Source organism: Manis pentadactyla, chromosome 12, assembly GCF_030020395.1.
Source record: "Manis pentadactyla isolate mManPen7 chromosome 12, mManPen7.hap1, whole genome shotgun sequence".
In the NCBI taxonomy this organism is placed as follows: Eukaryota; Metazoa; Chordata; class Mammalia; order Pholidota; family Manidae; genus Manis; species Manis pentadactyla.
The window spans coordinates 20,677,495-20,697,824 of NC_080030.1; the positions used below are offsets into that span (position 1 = coordinate 20,677,495).

The following is a 20,330-nucleotide window of genomic DNA, read 5'->3' on the forward strand; positions in this document are numbered from 1 at the left end:
TGTTGAGGTGTGTGAGTTTTTTATATATTTTGGGTGTTAACTCCTTATCAGATATCTCGTGTACAAATATATTCTCCCATACTATAGGATGCCTTTTTGTTTTACTGATGGTGTCCTTTTGCTGTACAGAAGCTTTTTAGTTTGATGTAGTCCCACATGTTCATTTTTGCTTTTGTTTCCCTTGTCCGAGGAGATGTGTTCAGGAAAAAGTTGCTCATATTTATATTCAAGAGATTTTCGCCTATGTTTTCTTGTAAGAGTTTTATGGTTTCATGACTTGCATTCAGGTCTTTGATCCATTTCGAGTTTACTTTTGTGTATGGGGTTAGACAATAATCCAGTTTTCATTCTCTTGCATGTAGCTGTCTGGTTTTTCCAACACCAGCTGTTGAAGAGGCTGTCATTTCCCCATTGTGTATCCATGGCTCCTTTGTTGTATATTAATTGACCATATATGCTTGGGTTTATATCTGGGCTCTCTAGTCTGTTCCACTGGTCTATGGGTCTGTTCTTGTGCCAGTACCAAATTGTGTTGATTACTGTGGCTTTGTAGTAGAGCTTGAAGTTGGGGAGTATAATCCCCCCTGCTTTATTCTTCCTTCTCAGGATTGCTTTGGCTATTCAGGGTCTTTTGTGGTTCCATTTGAATTTTAGAACTATTTGTTCTAGTTCATTGAAGAATGCTGTTAGTATTTTGATAGGTATTGCATTGACTCTGTAGGTTGCTTGAGGCAAGATGGACAGTGTGACAATATTAATTCTTCCTATCCATGAGCATGGGACGTATTTCCATTTATTGGCATCTTCTTTAACTTCTCTCATGAGTGTCTTATAGTTTTCAGGGTATAGGTCTTTCACTTCCTTGGTTAGGTTTATTCCCAGGTATTTTATTCTTGTTGATGCAATTGTGAATGGAATTGTTTTCCTTCTGCTTCTGATTTTATATATGAACAAATTACCTCAATTTTCTTGTGCTTGATATCTTGACAGTGAAGTAAAATCCAAAATGTTTATCAGGTATCATTTATAAAGTATTTGCTAATTCCAAAATAAATAATAAAATGAGTTAATCCTTTTCTTTCTCACATTTTTTATAGGCTTCTAGTTAAAATCTTACACCATGGAGATGTTTTGGAAATATGCTAATTATTTGCAACTAAACAAATGATTTCTCTAATTGATGTTTATAAACTTATTCTGTCATATGTTGTAAATCATCTCATGGGTAGTGGTTAGGTTCTCACAAGAACAGTCTGAATTATATTATCATTTTTATAAGATATCATTGTACAAAAATGTGAATTATATAATCATACAAATAAGCATGTTTGTTTTAATTCTCATTAAATATAAATTTTAATTTGATTTTTAGTCTGAAGACTTGATTATGTGTCGGTTGATGGTCCCAAACTTTTCAAACCAGACTGCGTATCTGTATACTGAGAGTGCTGTCTGTGTGTGCTCCACAGGGACTGGGAAGTTTTCTCTTCCTCAGGAGAAAATCGTCTTTAATGCACAAGGTACAGTAACAGTTTCAGAAAGCATGACTAGTGAGCTCGTGAGTCATTCTGAGCCATTTTGTTCTTTTCATAAATATTGCTTCAAGCATAATCCCTCCAAGCATTCCTGAGACATTCATTTCCATACCTGCAGTAGCTGAAGTCACAACCCTACTGAAAAAACAAAGGGTAGTAAATCCCAAATTACTGTATTTATGGGAAAAAATAGTAACATTTTCCCCAGAAGAGGCCAAGGAGGAAAGAACTGATACTTGGAGAAGTAATTACTAATTCCTAGTTAGTAAGAATGACTTGCTTGAATGTTCTTCAGATAAGTTTGTCCAGGCCCCTGAGTAAGAAGAATCTAGTGCTGGACTCATGCAAGGGCCTTGGGATGGGGGCATGGGGTCTGGGGAGCCGGCCAGGAGTGATAAAAAGCCAAGCAGATAGTCTAATCAGGATATCCTTCTGAAGGGATTGGGCAGAGGCCAAAGTCCTGGGGGCAGCAGGGTGAAGCTATCCCCGTCCCAGCACCAGACGCTTGCCTGTGGGCGGGTGGGTGTCAGGCCGCTGAGGGCCTGGACTTTGCCCTTGCGTCGGCTCACTAAGGAAGTAAAGGTCGAATTGGGCAAGAGGACTCTGTCAGATTGAAAAAGCTGTTACTCTGAGTTGTGCAGAATGAATAATTTTCTTTTTTGGCTAGCATACTCACTGTTCTCTTGCAAGACTAGTTTTTATCATCCTAAAGCTAAAGGACATAGAGTCTGCGGTTTCAAATAGTGACAGGTTCTAGACAGTTGATCTGGGGTTAAAAAGCTAAGTTTAAAGTAGTGATATTTTTAATGGAAATGAAAGTTCTTAGTATATGAAAATGGTTTTCTTCTTACAATAGTAGATTTTAGAGAATGGTTTTTTGTTAGAAAGCATTTGCTTTTTACATTTGTGTATTTTTCTTTTAGGAGATAGTATTTTAGGAGCTGGTTCCTGTGGTGGCATTCCTATCCTTTTTTCTAGAAACAGTGGATTGGTGTCCATTACTTCAAGGGAAAATGTGTCCATGTTAGCGGAAGATCTTGAAGATTCCCTAGCATCTTCAGTTGCTGGACCAAGCAATGAGGTAATATGGTTCCATAAGATTTTTAAATTTGTAGCAGAGTATTTCCCACAAATGTTTTAAAAAGTCAGTTTTAAAAGAGTTGTGATGAAAGCATTAGTTCTGTTATCATCCTCATCCCCTTTGGCCTTTCTAGGAGCAACTACTTTTTAAGTCTTTCAGCTGTTTCTCGTGATGTTTTCCTCATATCTTCAGTAATATGCATATATTGCTGTCTCCTAATTCACCAGTTTCAGACATATTGATTTCCTCTTGTAGAAGATGAGGCATTGAGGTAACTTACACTCTTTCCTCTGCCTTGCTCATTCCAATACAAATTTTTTTCCATTAAAATGACAATGTTGTTGTTGTTTATGGCTCACTGAGTCAAGTAATGTACTGACTGTATTTCCTATATTATATAGCTTGTGTGACTCTTGGAGTGCGTGTGGACTAATTTTATGTTTGCTCCTTTTCTTTGCTATCTGGCTTATCTTCACACCCCGCAGCAGCTCTATAAATGCCTTTCCGTATAGTTTCTCCAGGATCAGATCTCTAGAAACTCTGCCTCCACTGTCATGTTGAAACAGCGCTGTCACTGTCCTCACACCCAGACCTGTCCCCGCACACACACGAGGGCTCTGCCTATCTCTGCTCTGCTCTGTCCTTGGCTGCCCCTTCTTCTGGTTTCCATCCTTGTGTGTTATAGTTAGAATCACAGGCATTTGGGTGGTTTTGTTTCTTTTTGTATTGTGACTCTGGAATGATTTTTGAGAGGGAGAGCAAGGTACAAACCATCAGTGTTGTTTCCTGTCGTCTTGAAACCCAAATACCCTGATCCATGGGATTTTTATTCTTTTACAGGAGACTGATAATAATTAATAATTAATGCTTTTCAGGGCAATCTCCATTTGAATAGTGTGTGAAATATATAGACCATTTCTGTAATTCAAAAATTAAAATGATTAGTACAGTTTCAAGAGAAAGTCACAATTTTCTAACTTTCATTATTTTGTAATTGTGGATTTTGTAATACTGCTGTGTGTGCTGAAGCTATCATGTTTTTAAAAATTTTCTAAGTCCTTGTTTAAACTAGAAATCAACCATCATGCTTAGTAAAATGAGCTGTGTGAGAGTGCATCTGTAGAAGGTGGCATTGGTTATGATGAAATCCCAAGTAATTTTACTCACAATATAATCCCTGAATTACACACACCTTTTCTATAACACCTTGATCCTTTGGGGATTCTTATCATTTTTAAGTACCTTAAGTATATGGCCCGCTGGCATAGCTCGTGTGTCGTGGTGTTGCTGCCACAGGCCCAGTTTCTAGTCTGATAGTTAAGAATAGTCTGTTTAGAGATACTCATCTCTAAATTACGGCTTGTTATTTTACAGAATATGGTTCTTGAGACCTCTACAAAGAATGAAACCATAGCCCAGGAAGATAAAACCAAATTGCTAAAAGCTGCTTTTCTGCAATACTGCAGGTATAATAAGATTTTAAAGTCATGGTTTATCTTATTCTGAGGACACATTTTATTGATATGCTACTTATTTGTTGACCGGTGGGGAGCCAGTTGGCAGAGTGACACCTCCAAGGGAGAAACCTGTCTCTGAGCTGAGCGCTTGGCGGGCTGTTGCTGGGGCCTGGCGGCCTCTGGAGGGGGGGCTCCAGTGAGGCCGGGGGCACAGTGCGGCTCACCCGGCACACTTAGTGGGAAGCGATGTACCGGTAAAAATGGGGACCACAAGGACAGGCCACAGGTGTCTTTTAAGTATGATATTAATCTGAATGCATAAATAAATACAAAGTTTTATCAGTGTTGTAAAAAATTTGGACTTGGCCTATTTACTGGGTTTTGCTCCGTAGAAAATCACCACAGAATTTAGTGGCTTATTTAAAGTAGTTCATGATTCCACAGTCCAGGCGTGTGGGGTCAGGCTCAAGTGGCCGTGTTGCTGGCCCGTCGGGGCTCACTCACTGTCAGTGGCCCTGGCCAGGCCTGCGCACATCCTGGGGGTGCTGGCCGCTCAGCTCTGCCGGCCCCACATGGCCCCTCATGCCTGAGCAGGCTGTCCTGGCCCGGCTCACCCGTCTCGGGGCCCCATGAGCGGAAGGAGAGTGTGCCTCGGGGCACAGGCACTCTCCCTGTCTCTGCCAGGCCCCACCTGCTGACCCCACGCTGGCCTGAGCAAGCCTCGGAGGGAAGCACCCAGGGGGCAGGTGCTCCCAGGGAGTGTGCGGTGGGGGGAGGTGGAATGATTTGGTCTATCACACTTGCTGACCTAATATTCTTGGTTTTAAGGTGAATCCAGTCACTTCAGTTTGTCCTAGACATGAATCCTGCCTGTCATGTGTCCTGGTGTCTTCCTTAAAAGGTGTAGTAAATTCTTATTTGAATAAACAGGACAGTTGTGATCCAGCTCTTGCTGTGTCCCTAATTGGCTGTGTTTTTTTTTTTGCTCATCACCTCTGCAACCCTGTTTCTTCCTTTGTGCAGTGTTGGGTGGGGTGGCAGCTGGAGTGCGTGACGGATCATTAGTTGTATCTAGATCCTTGTTTGGAGGAACTAGAGTTGACTACTTCTGTTTCCCCAGTTCTCACTGCATGACCTACAATCGCGTGCATAGAGTGGTGTCTGATGCATAGTGGCTCACTCTCATGGAAGGGGTAATAGACTGTACGGTGTGTTACAGGTTTAAAGTTCCGTCCCATCAGAATGACCTTCTGAGCTTAGTGTCCTGTCCAGAAGAGGGCACTGTGAGACAAGCTTTTTGGTTCTGCTTTTAATAGTATTCCTTTAATCTCGTTCGTTTGGCATGGTGTTCAGTCTTATTGCCAAGATTTGGATTAAATTGCTATGGTTTTATCTTGCACAAGTTTATCCTCTAATTAATAATTCTGTCAGATTTATGACATCTCAAAATTTAAGTGGTAATAGAGCACTTCGCCACAGTCATTTGATTAGTTTCCTGCAGATACTCTAACAAATTACCCCAAACTGGGTGGCTTAGCACAATAGAAATTTACTAGTCACAGTACTTGAGGCCAGAAGCCCAAAGTCAGCTGCGTCGGCCAGCAGGGCCGCACTCCCTCTGAAGACACGACTCGGGGTCACAGGTCGTGAGCTGGGGACTGGGGGACACAGTGGTCAGCTCCAGTTCCTCAGAACAAGGATCTGATGCAGCTAACATCCATCACGCACTCCAGCTGCCACCCCACCCGACACTCCATGAAGGAAGAAACGGTTGCAGAGGTGATGAGCAACCTGTCCAAAGCCTCACATAGCCAGTCAGGGACACAGCAAGAGCTGGATCACAGTTGTCCTGAGTGTTTATTCAAATAATTTACTAGACCTTTCAAGGAAGATGCCAGGACACATGATAGGCAGAATTCATGTCTGAGACAAAGGAAGACCCTCTGCTTGCCTCTCTCCCAGCTCCTGGTGGTTGCTGGTGATCATTGGCCTTCCTTAGCTTGTAGACACGTCACTCCAGTTTCTTCCATTGTCACTGGCCTTCTTCCCTGAATGTCTGTCTTCACCTGTCCTTCTAATAATGATACCAGTCATTAGATCTAGGGCCTGCTCTAATCCACTCTGACCTCATCATAACTGATCCTGTCTACAAAAACCTTATTTCCAAATAAGGTCACACGACAAGGTTCAGGGTGCACGTGGATTTGGGGAGGACATTATTCAACTCAGGGTCGTCATTTCTAAGTGTTTTACAGGGGAAGATTATTAAGCATAAAAAGGATCCTGACCTTAAGTCCTGAGAGTGTAGTGACCTTAGGCACAGGGTCACTGGGCCCCTGACACAGCTGAGCTGTTGACATCCTGTGTAACGTGGTGAAGTCCTGGGTGGTTTACGAGTAATCATTTCTGGGGTGCTGTCAGCTGACGGTCTTAGAGAATCACTCTTCACAAACGAAGTCACGGTACCATTAAAGCAGGATTTCTTAGCCTCACCTCTGTTGACATTTGAGACCAGATAATTTTTTGTTATTTTCTGTCGTGGGGCTGTCCCAGGAACCAGTTAGTGTTCAGCAGCATCCCTGGCCTCTTCACACCTGACTCTAGTAGCATCCTTCTCCCCATGGTATGACAACCAGAATTATCTTCAGATAGTGCCAGAGGCTCCCTGGGGGTCAAAATTGGTAGATTGCACTCTAAGTGTTATTTGTTTAGTTTTTTGCTCAGGTAATATTACTACATTCATAGTGTAATTTCTTTGGAATTAGTTTTTGTGTTATTTGGTTTACATTTTACTTAACATGAATATGAGATCTTTTGTTCATGAGAGTTGAAAGAAACTTACTCTGTTGATTAAAATAATTACTGATCTTGTTATATCCAACTTTCTCATATTCCCGTAACCTGTAGCGTAACCAGGTGTCCTGCTTCAGTCTGGCCTTTACCACTTCTGGGCAGTTTTCCTGTGTTTCCCCAGGCAGCTCTGTCTTCTGATGCACCAGGACACCCTTTCAGGGTCTCTCCGATCTCCGCCTTTCCATTTCCTCACCTCGTTGCCCACACTTAGCAGCTGACTCTGCCCCTACTTCACACAGGAGAACTCCCCGGACAGACTTCCTACAGACCTGCGTCCAAACCGCCTTTCCTCTCTCCCTCCCTCTGGAGTAGGAAGAGGGGTTCTTCCGAAGGCTAATCTCTTTGTATTTATCTGGAAAGCTGTTATTTCCTGCTTTCATTGAGGCCTGCTCATTCAGTTGTCCTCTTCTGTACCTTTAACCTTCCTTGTGCTGTCTACTTCTCATGAGCCGTGAGCCGTTTCAGAATAGCCAGTCCTGCCTTTGTATCCCCCTTTGAGCGACCACTCCTTTCACATGTCTCTGTTATAGCTGGACCGCCTGAAAGTGGTCTACGTTTACTCTCGTCCGCTGTGTTCTTCTCCTTCTACTCCCTGTATGATGTTTTCTCCTTCCTTGGTTTCATTTGCTGAAGACACAGATTGCTATGCTCGGCCCGTGGTGTTCAAACGCAGAGTGTTCTAGAGCAGGCGTGTATTCCACACGCACTGTGGTCTCAGCATCATCCCAAACCACGCTGGTCTTCTCTGAAGCTTGTTCTTTCTTTTCTACCCCCTGTTCCAGGGACAAGTCCTACCATAATCCATTCAGGTGTTCAGAGCAAAATATGCATCGGCCCCAGCCAGATGCCAGCATTCCCCTCATGTAGCTTTCTTTCTCAAGCCTGTCTCCTTGTCTCCATTCTCCTCTGCAGCCACAGCTAGTGGAGACAACTGTGGTTCTGCCGTGTCTTCTTAACTGGAGCTTCCTCCCTCCTGTCTGACCCCCCATTTCCATCTCACTGGTAGGATGATCTTTTGGAGAAGTAGAGCAGATCATGGTGCTTCCTTCTCAGTGCCTTTCCACTGTCCTTAGGGCTAAGCTCAAGCTCCATAACATGGTTTATGAGACTTTCTGTACTTTTTCCTTTAATGGGCAGTGGTTCTAAGAGGCCTGCCCCAGGAGCTGTCTCCCCCACTTCTTCCCTCGGGATGCCATCCTCCCCACCCAGGGCTTCAGTTCTCTCCTGCGATACAGGCCCCTCTGTACATTCACCCCAGCCTCCTGCACCTGCTCCTTAGCCGACAGGCCTCTGCTTAGCCACCTCTCCCCCAGGAAGTTTCTCTGCCCCATGGGTAGCTTGGGTTTTCCCCCTCCACGCTCTGTAGTACTGTTCTTTCCCTGCCTTACTGCACGTGGAGCTGCTTGTTTAATTGTCTGACTCCTCATGGCACTGTCTACTTTGTGAAGTCCTGGACTGCTGTTTAGTGTCTTATTTGTCATTCTGTCTCCAGGGCCTAGCATATTGTAAGTACTCAGCATGTATCTGTTGAATTAATTGATGCATGCTAGTTATCTCCCTTTCAAGTAAATGTTTTTGAAAGTAAGTAACTGTGGGCTTAAATATAGGACTTTAATTTCATGGTTAACTTTTTCATGGTGAGTTTTGAAAATGTTTTGCCTCCTTTAATACTTTTGTCTTCCAATGTTATTTCAGAAAAGATTTAGGTCATGCTCAAATGATGGTGGATGAAATGTTTTCCTCTTGCTCTGGCTTGGATTCCGATTGTGAACTAGACAGAGCAGTTACCCAAATCAGCGTGGACCTGATAGATGACTACCCAGCTTCTGATCCACGATGGGCCGAGTCTGTCCCTGAGGGTAAGAACATTCTAATTTTAATATTGTGGAATGATATGTTTTGAGAATAATGTTGTGGTTCCTTTATTAAGGCATCTCAAAGCATATTTTTCAGTTTCTGAAGCAATATAATATTCATCTTTTAAAAGGTTTGTAACTTGCCTTGTAGTAGATTTTGAAGAGGGCTCAGAACAGAACAGGACTCATTAGAATGAAAACTGAAGGAACATTGGAGAAAATCCTACTTCTGTTTGAAGCATATTACTTAGCCCTACTAATTAAATAAAATCTCAGCATTTAATTTATAAAAGGAAATTGGTGGCATAGGTAGGCACTTGGCACTTACTAGCCCCTAAGTTGAATGACAGTTTTGGCATAACCACTGTATTTGGCTAATAGAAATTATACATTTCTCTGAGAGTGGCAGTGAGCTTTCTCTGACGTGTAGGAGCGGGCATATCAGATCTTTCTGCCTGATGCTTCCCCACCTGCCCCAGTGACTGTCCCTCTTACACTTCCATTGCAACTTCAGGCATATACTGTGGGGCTCCCAAGGCCAGAAACTGTCTCAAATGTCCATTTCTCTTCCTGATTTTCTACTTCCAGGTTTGCTAAGCCTCATTACAGAGTTAGGAAGTGGTTTCCTACTTTTTTAACTGTTTTTTTGAGCTGTCAAGCTTAGAATGATGTAAGTGATTAAATTAATAATGTATTTTGTATTTTGGGTAAATACAGTATGAATTGTATCAAATCCCCCAAATTGTCCTCCAGATTTTTTTAACTCTTGAGTAGTGTTAACAAATAATTGCATTGAAAGGTTGGTACTTGACTTTTGTATAGATTTTTAACTTTTTATTTTAGTAACAGTAATTATTGTAAAGCTAGTATATTACGCATGTAAGTCTTGTTACTGTGTTTCAGCAGAAGCTCCTGGGTTTAGCAACACATCACTGATCATTCTTCACCAGCTAGAAGACAAGATGAAAGCCCACTCTTTCCTCATGGACTTCATTCACCAAGTAAGCACGCCGGTGATGCTGAGCGGGGTGGCCGGGCCGCCTGCCTTTGCCCTGCCTTTCTCTGCAGCCCTCTAGGGCAAACGCTTCTCATTCTGAGGTGTTTTGTTAAGGAATAGAGAGACCTGACTAGTATTTTCCATTTTCTTTGCTGACTTAAAAGTAAATAATTCCAGGGCTGCGTGGAGGCCTGTTATTCCAAGTATAAAAGCTGCATTAAAAATAAGACAAAAAGAAGAAATAGTAGCATACTTCTGCAGAAACTTTGTTTCAGCTTCTGTAATGTCCTGTGACATGCTGCTTCTCATTCTTACTGCCTGTGTGCTTTTTATGTAGAACTTAGATTTTCATGAGATGATTTCGAATTATTAGGAAGATAGTGAAGAAAAGTAAGGGATGGCAAATTTTTATATAGGATTTTTAATTTTGAAATGCCAATAGAGTGGAATCCTCATTTAAAGTATTCTTTTTCTAAAAGACATATCCCCATTTATATACAACCTAGAATTAGCAAATGTTTTTGCTGCTAGACAGAATTGTTACACAAAACCACCCCTCCATGCCTCCTTGTCTCCAGCAGTGGCCCCAAGCCGTATTATATACCCAGGTGGATGAATTTAAACATGTTTCTGTTGATTTTTTTCCCCCAAAGTCATAAATGCCTTCATGTTGAAGAGATTTTAGTCAGTGCTGCCTAATAGAACTGCGCGTGGTGATGGGAATGTTCTAGATCTGTGCTCTCTAGGACAGTAGCCGCTAAGTCCCATGTGACTGCTGAGCACTTAAAATGTGGCTGGTGCAATCAAGGAACTAAATTGTTTTTAAAATTGAATTCTAGTTAAATTTATATCACCACTTTGATGGATAGTGGTTACCTTATTGGGCAGTTCAATTCTAGGTGATTCCAGAACCTCTTGATTGTCCCTAATGCCACATTCTGCTTCCTTTTTAATGCATGGTTTAGTTGCCACCTACTCCTACTTTCTTGGCAAGAGAATTCCAATAATTTATTAGGTCTTCTCTTTTTTTAGTGTTTTATGTGGGTTCAGATCAATGAGGGAAAAAACCATTTTCTCCTTATGTAATTCTTTAATCAATCAGGTATATCAGTTAACTATCAATAGATAAAAACCACCTGAAATGTGGTGGATTAAAACAATATTGTGGGTCATCTGCATTTAGGGAGGGCCGAGCTGGAAGGTCCCCGGGCTCCTCTCCCCGGTGGGCAGGCGGCGCCGGCTGTCCTCTGGGGCAGTGAGGTTCTCCTCCAGTTAGTCTCTGCTCCTCCTTTTGACGCGTCCCAGGGCAGCACTGCAAGGGCACGGACGTAGAAGCTGTAGGCTTATGAAGGTCTCACCTCGGATGTCACATCCTGTCACTCCCACCTAAGTGACACTGGTTAAAGCCTGTCACAGGGCCAGCCCGGGTGACGGGGCTGAGCACCTGCCCCTACCCCTGACGGAAGGGTGGCAGTCGCCCTGCAGAGGGGTCACAGTCCTGGGCGGGCGGGGCTGTGGCCCTGATTGCTTGACCAGAGGCGAGGGCCAGGAGTCAGGGGCCCTCCGGGACCCTTGTGGAGTCACGCAGCTGGTGGGAGCAGCATCCGTTGCGAGGTCCTCTCTAGCCAGATCTGAAAGCCCCGTTCTGGCTGTACCTGTGTATTTTCCTTTAATATTTAAAGCTTATTTCACTGAGGAATTTACATTCATGGTCAGGAGAAATGTGTAACTAGATACTTGTATGTAAAGGAAATAATTCTGAATATAAGGCTCTCCTCCTGAAGCCAAACTCAGTGCCGGCAGGCGGTGGCCTCGTTCTGAAGGGGATGGAAGTGCTGTCGGTGCAGAGAGCTGGGTCTCTGCCTCTCCTCTCTGGGGTCGAGGGCAGCCTGTGTGGTGGCTACTGCTCATGAGCCGTGAGCCATATTCAGTTGGCCAGTAAGTCACCAGGTGAGTCATTAGGAGAGGGCAGCCAGAGCGAGCTGTGGTCTCTGACCGCGGGCACAGCACACGGGGGGAAGCAGCAAGGCAGGGGGCTGAGGGAATGACGCGTATGGAGAGGCAGGGGGCGGGTGTGGTGCGGCCCTCCGCATTGTGTGGCCGGAGGAATGTTAGTCTGTAGTCGCTGCCTCACTGGTGGGGCTGCCGCACCGAGGCAAGCGTGGGCGGGCGGTCAGGATGTCCTCACATCACAGCTACCCCTGCGGGCGGGCGGTCAGGATGCCCTCACATCACAGCTACCCCTACAGACTTGCAAAGGAACCAGGAAGTGAAGTCCCATCAGGAAAGACTAACTCTTACTTTAGAATAACCACAGGAACAGGCTGAATGAGTCAGGACAGGCTGATTCAGTGGAATATTCTGTGGTCATTAAGAACAATGGGGAACATCTAAATGTGTTGTGAAAAAATAAGATGCTGTCAAAACAAGTTGCAGGCCAATACATGCAGTATGACTTCTTTGTGTTTTAAAAAAGGTTATCTTCTAGCACATAAGTACTATAAAAGCATATACAGATATGGAGAAGACTTAACCGCAGTGGCACTGGGGGAAGAGAGGGCGGGGGGCTTTTGCCTCTCGGCTTTTACCGAAAGGCAAAAAGCGATTACATTTTCTAATGTGTGTTCATTACTCATGGCAGGAGGGATTCTCTGGGGAATTAGATGATTGCTTTCTTTTTTTTTATTTTTTTATTCTGGTATCATTAAGCTACAATTACATGAAGAACATTATGTTTACTAGGCTCCTCCTTTCACCAAGTCCCCGCCAGGTACCCCTTCACAGTCACTGTCCATCAGCGTAGTAAGATGCTGTAAAATCACTACTTGTCTTCTCTGTGTTGTTGAGCCTGCCCCGTACCACCCCCCTACATTATACATGCTAATTGTAATGCCCCCTTTGTTTTTCCAGCCCTTATTCCTCCCTTCCCACCCATCCTCCCTAGTCCCTTTCCCTTTGGTGACTGTTAGTCCATTTGTGGGTTCTGTGATTCTGCTGCTGTTTTGTTCCTTCAGTTTTTCTTTGCTCTTATACTCCACATATGAGTGAAATCACTTGGTACTTGTCTTTCTCCGCCTGGCTTATTTCACTTAGCATAGTACCCTCTAGCTCCATCCATGTTGTTGCAAATGGTAAGATTTGTTTTCTTCTTATGGCTGAATAATATTCCATTGTGTATATGTACCACATCTTCTTTTTCCGTTCATCTACTGATGGGCACTTAGGTTGCTTCCACTTCTTGGCTATTGTAAGTAGTGCTGCGATAAACATTGGGGTGCATCTGTCTTTTTCAAACTGGGTTGCTGCATTCTTAGGGTAAATTCCTAGAAGTGGAATTCCTGGGTCAAATGGTATTTCTATTTTAAGCATTTTGAGGAACCTCCATTCTACTTTCCACAATGGTTTAACTAATTTACATTCCCACCAGCAGTGAAAGAGGGTTTCCCTTTCTCCACAACCTCGCCAACATTTGTTGTTGTTTGCCTTTTGGATGGTGGCGATCCTTACTGGTGTGAGGTGATATCTCATTGTGGTTTTAATTTGCATTTCTCTGATGACAAGCGATGTGGAGCATCTTTTCATGTGTCTGTTGGCCATCTGAATTTCTTCTTTGGAGAACTGTCTATTCAGCTCCTCTGCCCATTTTTTAATTGGATTATTTGCTTTTTGTTTGTTGAGGTGTGTGAGCTCTTTGTATATTTTGGATGTCAAGCCTTTATCGGATCTGTCATTTATGAATATATTCTCCCATACTGTAGGGTACCTTTTTGTTCTATTGATGGTGTCCTTTGCTGTACAGAAGCTTTTCGGTTTGATATAATCCCACTTGTTCATTTTTCTTTTGTTTCCCTTGCCCAGGGAGATATGATCATGAAGAACTCGCTCATGTTTATGTCAAGAGATTTTTGCCTATATTTTCTTCAAAGAGTTTTATGGTTTCATGACTTACATTCAGGTCTTTGATCCATTTTGAATTTACTTTTGTGTATGGGGTTAGACAGTGATCCAGTTTCATTCTCTTACATGTAACTGTCCAGTTTTGCCAGCACCATCTGTTGAAGAGACTGTCATTTCCCCATTGTATGTCCATGGCTCCTTTATCATATATTAATTGACCATATATGTTTGGTTAATATCTGGGGTCTCTTTTCTGTTCCACTGGTCTGTGGCTCTGTTCTTGTGCCAGTACCAAACTGTCTTGATTACTGTGGCTTTGTAGAAGAGCTTGAAGTTGGGGAGCGAGATTCCCCCCACTTTATTCTTCCTTCTCAGGATTGCTTTGGCTATTCAAGGTCTTTGCTGTTTCCATATGAATTTTTGAACTATTTATTCCAGTTCATTGAAGAATGTTGTTGGTAATTTGATAGGGATTGCATTGAATTTGGGCAGGATGGCCATTTTGATGATATTAATTCTTCCTAGCCAGGAGCATGGGATGAGTTTCCATTTGTTAGTGTCCTCTTTAATTTCTCTTAAGAGTGTCTTGTAGTTTTCAGGGTATAGGTCTTTCACTTCCTTGGTTAGGTTTATTCCTAGGTATTTTATTCTTTTTGATGCTATTGTGAATGGAATTGTTTTCCTGATTTCCCTTTTATTAGTTCATTGTTAGTGTATAGGAAAGCTACAGATTTCTGTGTGTTAATTTTGTATCCTGCAACTTTGCTGAATTCAGATATTAGTTCTAGTAGTTGTGGAGTGGAGTCTTTAGGGTTTTTTATGTACAATATCATGTCATCTGCAAATAGTGACAGTTTGACTTCTTTACCAATCTGGATTTCTTGTATTTCTTTGTTTTGTCTAATTGCCGTGGCTAGGACCTCCAGTACTATGTTGAATAACAGTGGGGAGAGTGGGCATCCCTGTCTTGTTCCCGATCTCAGAGGAAAAGCTTTCAGCCTCTTGCTGTTCAGTATGATGTTAGCTGTGTGTTTATCATATATGGCCTTTATTATGTTGAGGTACTTGCCCTCTGCCCATTTTGTTGAGAGTTTTTATCATGAATGGATGTTGAACTTTGTCAAATGCTTTTTCAGCATCTATGGAGATGATCATGTGGTTTTTGTCCTTCCTTTTGTTGATGTGGTGGATGGTGTTGATGGATTTTCGAATGTTGTACCATCCTTGCATCCCTGGGATGAATCCCACTTGGTCATGGTGTATGATCCTCTTGACGTATTTTTGAATTCGGTTTGCTAATATTTTGTTGAGTATTTTTGCATCTATGTTCATCTGGGATATTGGTCTGTAGTTTTCTTTTTTGGTGGGGTCTTTGCCTGGTTTTAGTATTAGGGTGATGTTGGCTTCATAGAATGAGTTTGGGAGTATTCCCTCCTTTTCTATTTTTTGGAAAATTTTAAGGAGAATGGGTATTCTGTCTTCCCTGTATGTCTGATAAAATTCCGAGGTAAATCCATCTGGCCCGGGGGTTTTGTTCTTGGGTAGTTTTTTGATTACCACTTCAATTTTGTTGCTGGTAATTGGTCTGTTTAGATTTTCTGTTTCTTTCTGGGTCAGTCTTGGAAGGTTGTATTTTTCTAGGAAGTTGTCCATGTCTCCTAGGTTTTCTAGCTTGTTAGCATATAGGTTTTCATAGTATTCTCTAATAATTCTTTGTATTTCTGTGGGGTCGGTTGTGATTTTTCCTTTCTCATTTCTTATTCTGTTGATGTGTGTTGACTCTCTTTTTCTCTTAATAAATCTGGCTAGAGGCTTATCTATTTTGCTTATTTTCTCAAAGAACCAGCTCTTGGTTTCATTGATTTTTTTCTATTGTTTTATTCTTCTCAATTTTATTTATTTCTTCTCTGATCTTTATTATGTCCCTCCATCTGCTGACCTTAGGCCTCATTTGTTCTTCTTTTTCCAATTTTGATAATTGTGACATTAGACTATCCATTTGGGATTGTTCTTCCTTCTGTAAATATGCCTGGATTGCTATGTACTTTCCTCTTAAGACTGCTTTTACTGCGTCCCACAGAAGTTGGGGCTTAGTGTTGTTGTTGTCATTTGTTTCCATATATTGCTGGATCTCCATTTTAATTTGGTCGTTGATCCATTGATTATTTAGGAGCATGTTGTTTAGCCTCCATGTGTTTGTGAGCCTTTTTGCTTTCTTTGTACAATTTATTTCTAGTTTTATACCTTTGTGGTCTGAAAAGTTGGTTGGTAGGATTTCAATCTTTTTGAATTTACTGAGGCTCTTTTTGTGGCCTAGTATGTGGTCTATTCTGGAGAATGTTCCATGTGCACTTGAGAAGAATGTGTATGCTGTTGCTTTTGGATATAGAGTTCTATAGATGTCTATTAGGTCCATCTGTTTTAGTGTGTTGTTCAGTGCCTCTGTGTCCTTACTTATTTTCTGTCTGGTGGATCTGTCCTTTGGAGTGAGTGGTGTGTTAAAGTCTCCCAAAATGAATGCATTGCATTCTATTTCCTCCTTTACTTCTGTTAGTATTTGTTTCACATATATTGGTACTCCTGTATTGGGTGCATATATGTTTATAATGGTTATATCCTCTGTTGGACTGAGCCCTTTATCATTATGTAATGTCCTTCTTTATCTCTTGTTACTTTCTTTGTTTTGAAGTCTATTTTGTCTGATACTAGTATTGCAACACCTGCTTTTTTCTCTCTGTTGTTTGCATGAAATATCTTTTTCCATCCCTTGACTTTTAATCTGTGCATATCTTTGGGTTTGAGGTGAGTCTCTTCTAAGCAGCGTATAGATGGGTCTTGCTTTTTTATCCATTCTGTTACTCTGTGTCTTTTGCTTGGTGCATTCAGTTCATTTACATTTAGGGTGATTATTGAAAGATATGTACTTATTGCCATTGCAGGCTTCAGATTCATGGTTACCAAAGGTTCAAGGTTAGCTTATTTACCTTACTGTCTAACTTAACTTGCTTATTGAGCTATTATAAACACTGTCTGATGATGATTCTTTATTTCTCTCCCTTCTTATTCCTCCTCCTCCATTCTTCATATATTGGTTTTGTTCTGTGCTCTTTTTAGGAGTGCTCCCATCTAGAGCAGTCCCTCTAAAATACCCTGTAGAGGTGGTTTGTGGGAGGCAAATTCCCTCAACTTTTGCTTGTCTGGGAATTGTTTAATCCCTCCTTCATATTTAAATGATAATCGTGCTGGATATAGTGTCCTTGGTTCAAGGCCCTTCTGTTTCATTGCATTGAATATATCATTCCATTCTCTTCTGTCCTGTAAGGTTTCTGTTGAGAAGTCTGATGGTACCCTGATGGGTTTTCCTTTGTAGGTGACCTTTTTTTTCTCTCTGGCTGCCTTTAATACTCTGTCCTTGTCCTTGATCTTTGCCATTTTAATTATTATGTGTCTTGGTGTTGTCCTCTTTGTGTCCCTTCTGTTGGGAGTTCTGTGTGCTTCCGTGGTTTGAGCAACTATTTCCTCTCCCAATTTGGGGAAGTTTTCAACAATTTTTTCTTCAGAGACAGTTTCTATCCCTTTTTCTCTCTCTTCTTCTTCTGATACCCCTGTAATGTGGATATTGTTCCTTTTGGATTGGTCATACGGTTCTCTTAATATTGTTTCATTTCTGGAGATCCTTTTATCTCTCTCTGCATCAGCTTCTATGTGTTCCTGTTCTCTGGTTTCTATTCCATTAATGGCCTCTTGCATCCCGTCCACTCTACTTTTAAGTCCTTCCAGAGGTTGTTTTATTTCTGTAGTCTCCCTCCATACTTGCTTCTTTAGCTCTTGTGTATTTCTGTGCAGATCCATCAGCATGCTTATGATTTTTATTTTGAATTCTTTTTCAGGGAGACTGTTTAGGTCTGTCTCTGAAGATCCTCTCTCAGGGGTTGTCTGGACTATTTTGGACTGGACTAAATTTTTCTGCCTTTTCATGGTGATACTGGTGGCTGTAGGCAGGTTGTGGATGTGTCAGCTGAGAGAAGAAAAGTCCTTTCCTGCTTGTTGGACCCCTTGCCCTTGTCCGCTGCCTGTGTCGGTTACCCGCACTCCTGGAGCAGCCACCGGGTTAATCCCCTAAGCTGCTGTGGGCCGGGTCTCCACCAGAGCAGCATGGAGCCCTGTGGCGCGTGGCAGGCACGCTGGGTGCGCTCCTCCGTGATAGTGGTGCCCCTGCTGGGCAGCTGTGTGCCAGCAGCGGCCTTTTCGTCTGGCCCAGGCAGCTGTGCGTCGGGCTGTGATTCCGGTCAGCTGCTGGGAGCACGGCTGCTCCCTCTGGCACCACTGCAGATGCGCGCAGGCCTCTCCCATGCCCCTCTGGCGCCGCAGTCGCCAGCGCATGTGGGCCGCTCCTGGGCCACTCGGTCACCGCCGTGGCAGGCTTGCACAAGCTGCTCCCGGTCCCCTCTGGCGCCTCTGGCACACGCGGGCCACTCCTGGTCCCCTCTGGCGCCGCCGTCCCCGGTACACACTGCCGCTCTCCCACTACTGGCCTGGTGTGTCGGATTCTGTGCCAGTTGGGGGAATGACTGGCAGGCTGCTTAGTGCCGTGAGGGGCTTCAGAGCAGCGCTGCCGCCCAGGGGGTTAGGGTGCCTAAAGTTCCCCAGGATTCCCAGCTGCTGGCTAAGTGTGCCGGGACAACTTCGTCCAGCTGTGGGGTCCCATTCTCTTTAAGACTTGCAAAAAGCACTTTTGTTTTGTCTCAGTGGCGCTGGTTCGGGGACCTGCCCGCAGGTTTTACTTTCTCGTTTCTCTAATATCCAGCACCCCATGCACCGTGTGTCTGCGCTCTGGGTGTGGATTTCTAGAGCTGGTTGTTTAGCAGTCCTGGGCTTTCACTCCCTCCCTGTTCTGATTCCTTTCTTCCCACTGGGTTATAGGGTGGGGGTAGCGCTCAGGTCCTGCCAGGCCACGGCTTGTATCTTACCCCCTTCGTGTGATGTTGAGTTCTCACAGATATAGATGTATCCTGGCTGTTGTACTGTGTCCACTGGTGTCCCTTTTGGGAATAGTTGTATTTATTATATTTTCATAAATATATATGTTTTTGGGAGGAGATTTCCACTGAATTACTCACGCCGCCATCTTGGCTCCCTTTGCTTTCTTTTTTTGTACTGTGTACTTTTTCCAGATTTAAAATAAGCCTTAACATATATAAAAAATCAAGTAATTTGTTAATAAAATGAGTTATAGTTAAAATGCAGAAGAGTAGTCATTGTGTATGTTTGTCTTTTGACTTTCTCCTAGTTCAGGTAATTCTAATGCTTTATTGAATGAGAAAGCTTCCAGAAACTCCTAGAATCCAGTGATGTGTCAGAAAGGGACATTAGGCAAAATCAGAGGTAGATGGTGCCACAAAGACCCTCCCGCCCCTCCGGGCAGCTGTGGGGCTCTGGGGCTCCATCATGGAAGACGGAGACTGCTGGGTTTCTGGTTCCCCGAAGTCTGGAATCTGGGGGAGTTAACTGGTGTAGATAGACAAGAACAGTTTTACCATTTTCATATCCATAAACAATAATTTGAGAAATAAGATAGGTAGGGACAACCACAGGAGACAGAGACTCCACAGTGCCCCCGATCTTTGAACAGTAATGTCTGTACTTACAGGTATCACTGGCTCTGGCTGAACACATTAGTTTGTGTGTTACTGTAAATGTGTTCTAAGAATATGTGTATGTCTCTTCCCAAGGTCGGTGTGTTTGAACGTCTGGGCACGTCCCCCGTGAGGGGGCTGCCGATGGCGACCCGACTGCTGCTCTGTGAGCACGCGGAAAAGGTGTCGGCTGCTGTTGTTCTCAAGAGCCACCACTCAAGGCTTCCTGGCCTTGTGAACACAGCAATACTGATGGCTCTGAACAAGAGGGACTGTGACATCCCATCCAGCCTGACCCCTGCAGATGTCTTTTTTAGAGAGGTAAGATGAGCCCTCTTTCTTTCCATAATGTGGCTTTGAAGAAGTGTGACATTTACTCACCCACCCAAGCAGCGAAAAGATTGAGGACAAAAGAGCCCAGAGAAATTTTAAACTGGACTGTATTTTCTGGGTGTTATCACTCAAAAGTGTCACTCATGTGCTACTTTTAAATCAGAGCTTGCAGAATCGACCAAGAAGGCCTCACCATTGTGTGCTGGGTGTTTCCCTTCTGTCTTCCCACATCCGCCCTGGACTCTGCCCCGGGGGGCCTCCTGGCCAGTGGGCCCCCTTGCCCTCTGGCTTCCTGTGGGTCTGATGAAGGTGAGGCAATGTCAGGTCAGAGGACAGGGGGGTTATTCCGTCAGCCCCCTTCTTTGCTGCTTCGCCTGTGTGCTGTGCCTGTGGTCAGAGACCACAGCTCTTCTCTGGCTGCTCTCTCTGCACTGCCAGTAACTGCTCCCTCCAGGTGCCCTTCCAGGCCTGGACTTTACCATGGCCCACTCTCTGGCTCGCCCTAGGCGCTGCACCACCCCTTGCTCCTGCTCACGCCTCTGTGAATGGTGCTATCACTGAACTCTGCAGATGCTGGCCAGTGAGTAGTAGCAGCTGGGCACTGTACTGGTAGCGCTTGTGCGATGCCTCGCAGCCTCATGAAGTGGTGGAGGCTTCACTCTCTTCCTTTAAACATGCTGATGCT

The 20,330-nt window shown here is 43.5% G+C and overlaps 1 protein-coding gene across 2 annotated transcripts in view; it reads left to right on the plus strand.

Moving 5' to 3' along the window:
- The window catches only part of NUP133 (nucleoporin 133), a 58,186-nt gene that overhangs the window by 16,709 nt on the left and 21,147 nt on the right, over positions 1 to 20,330 (plus strand). The window contains exons 10-15 of one of the 2 annotated variants that reach the window (XM_036904589.2): positions 1,373 to 1,520; positions 2,459 to 2,616; positions 3,991 to 4,082; positions 8,622 to 8,785; positions 9,686 to 9,783; positions 19,409 to 19,633. In XM_036904589.2, the coding sequence (XP_036760484.2) occupies positions 1,373 to 1,520; positions 2,459 to 2,616; positions 3,991 to 4,082; positions 8,622 to 8,785; positions 9,686 to 9,783; positions 19,409 to 19,633 (885 nt within the window). The remainder of the gene's footprint in view (positions 1 to 1,372; positions 1,521 to 2,458; positions 2,617 to 3,990; positions 4,083 to 8,621; positions 8,786 to 9,685; positions 9,784 to 19,408; positions 19,634 to 20,330) is intronic. The other variant, XM_036904598.2, reaches the window with a different exon arrangement.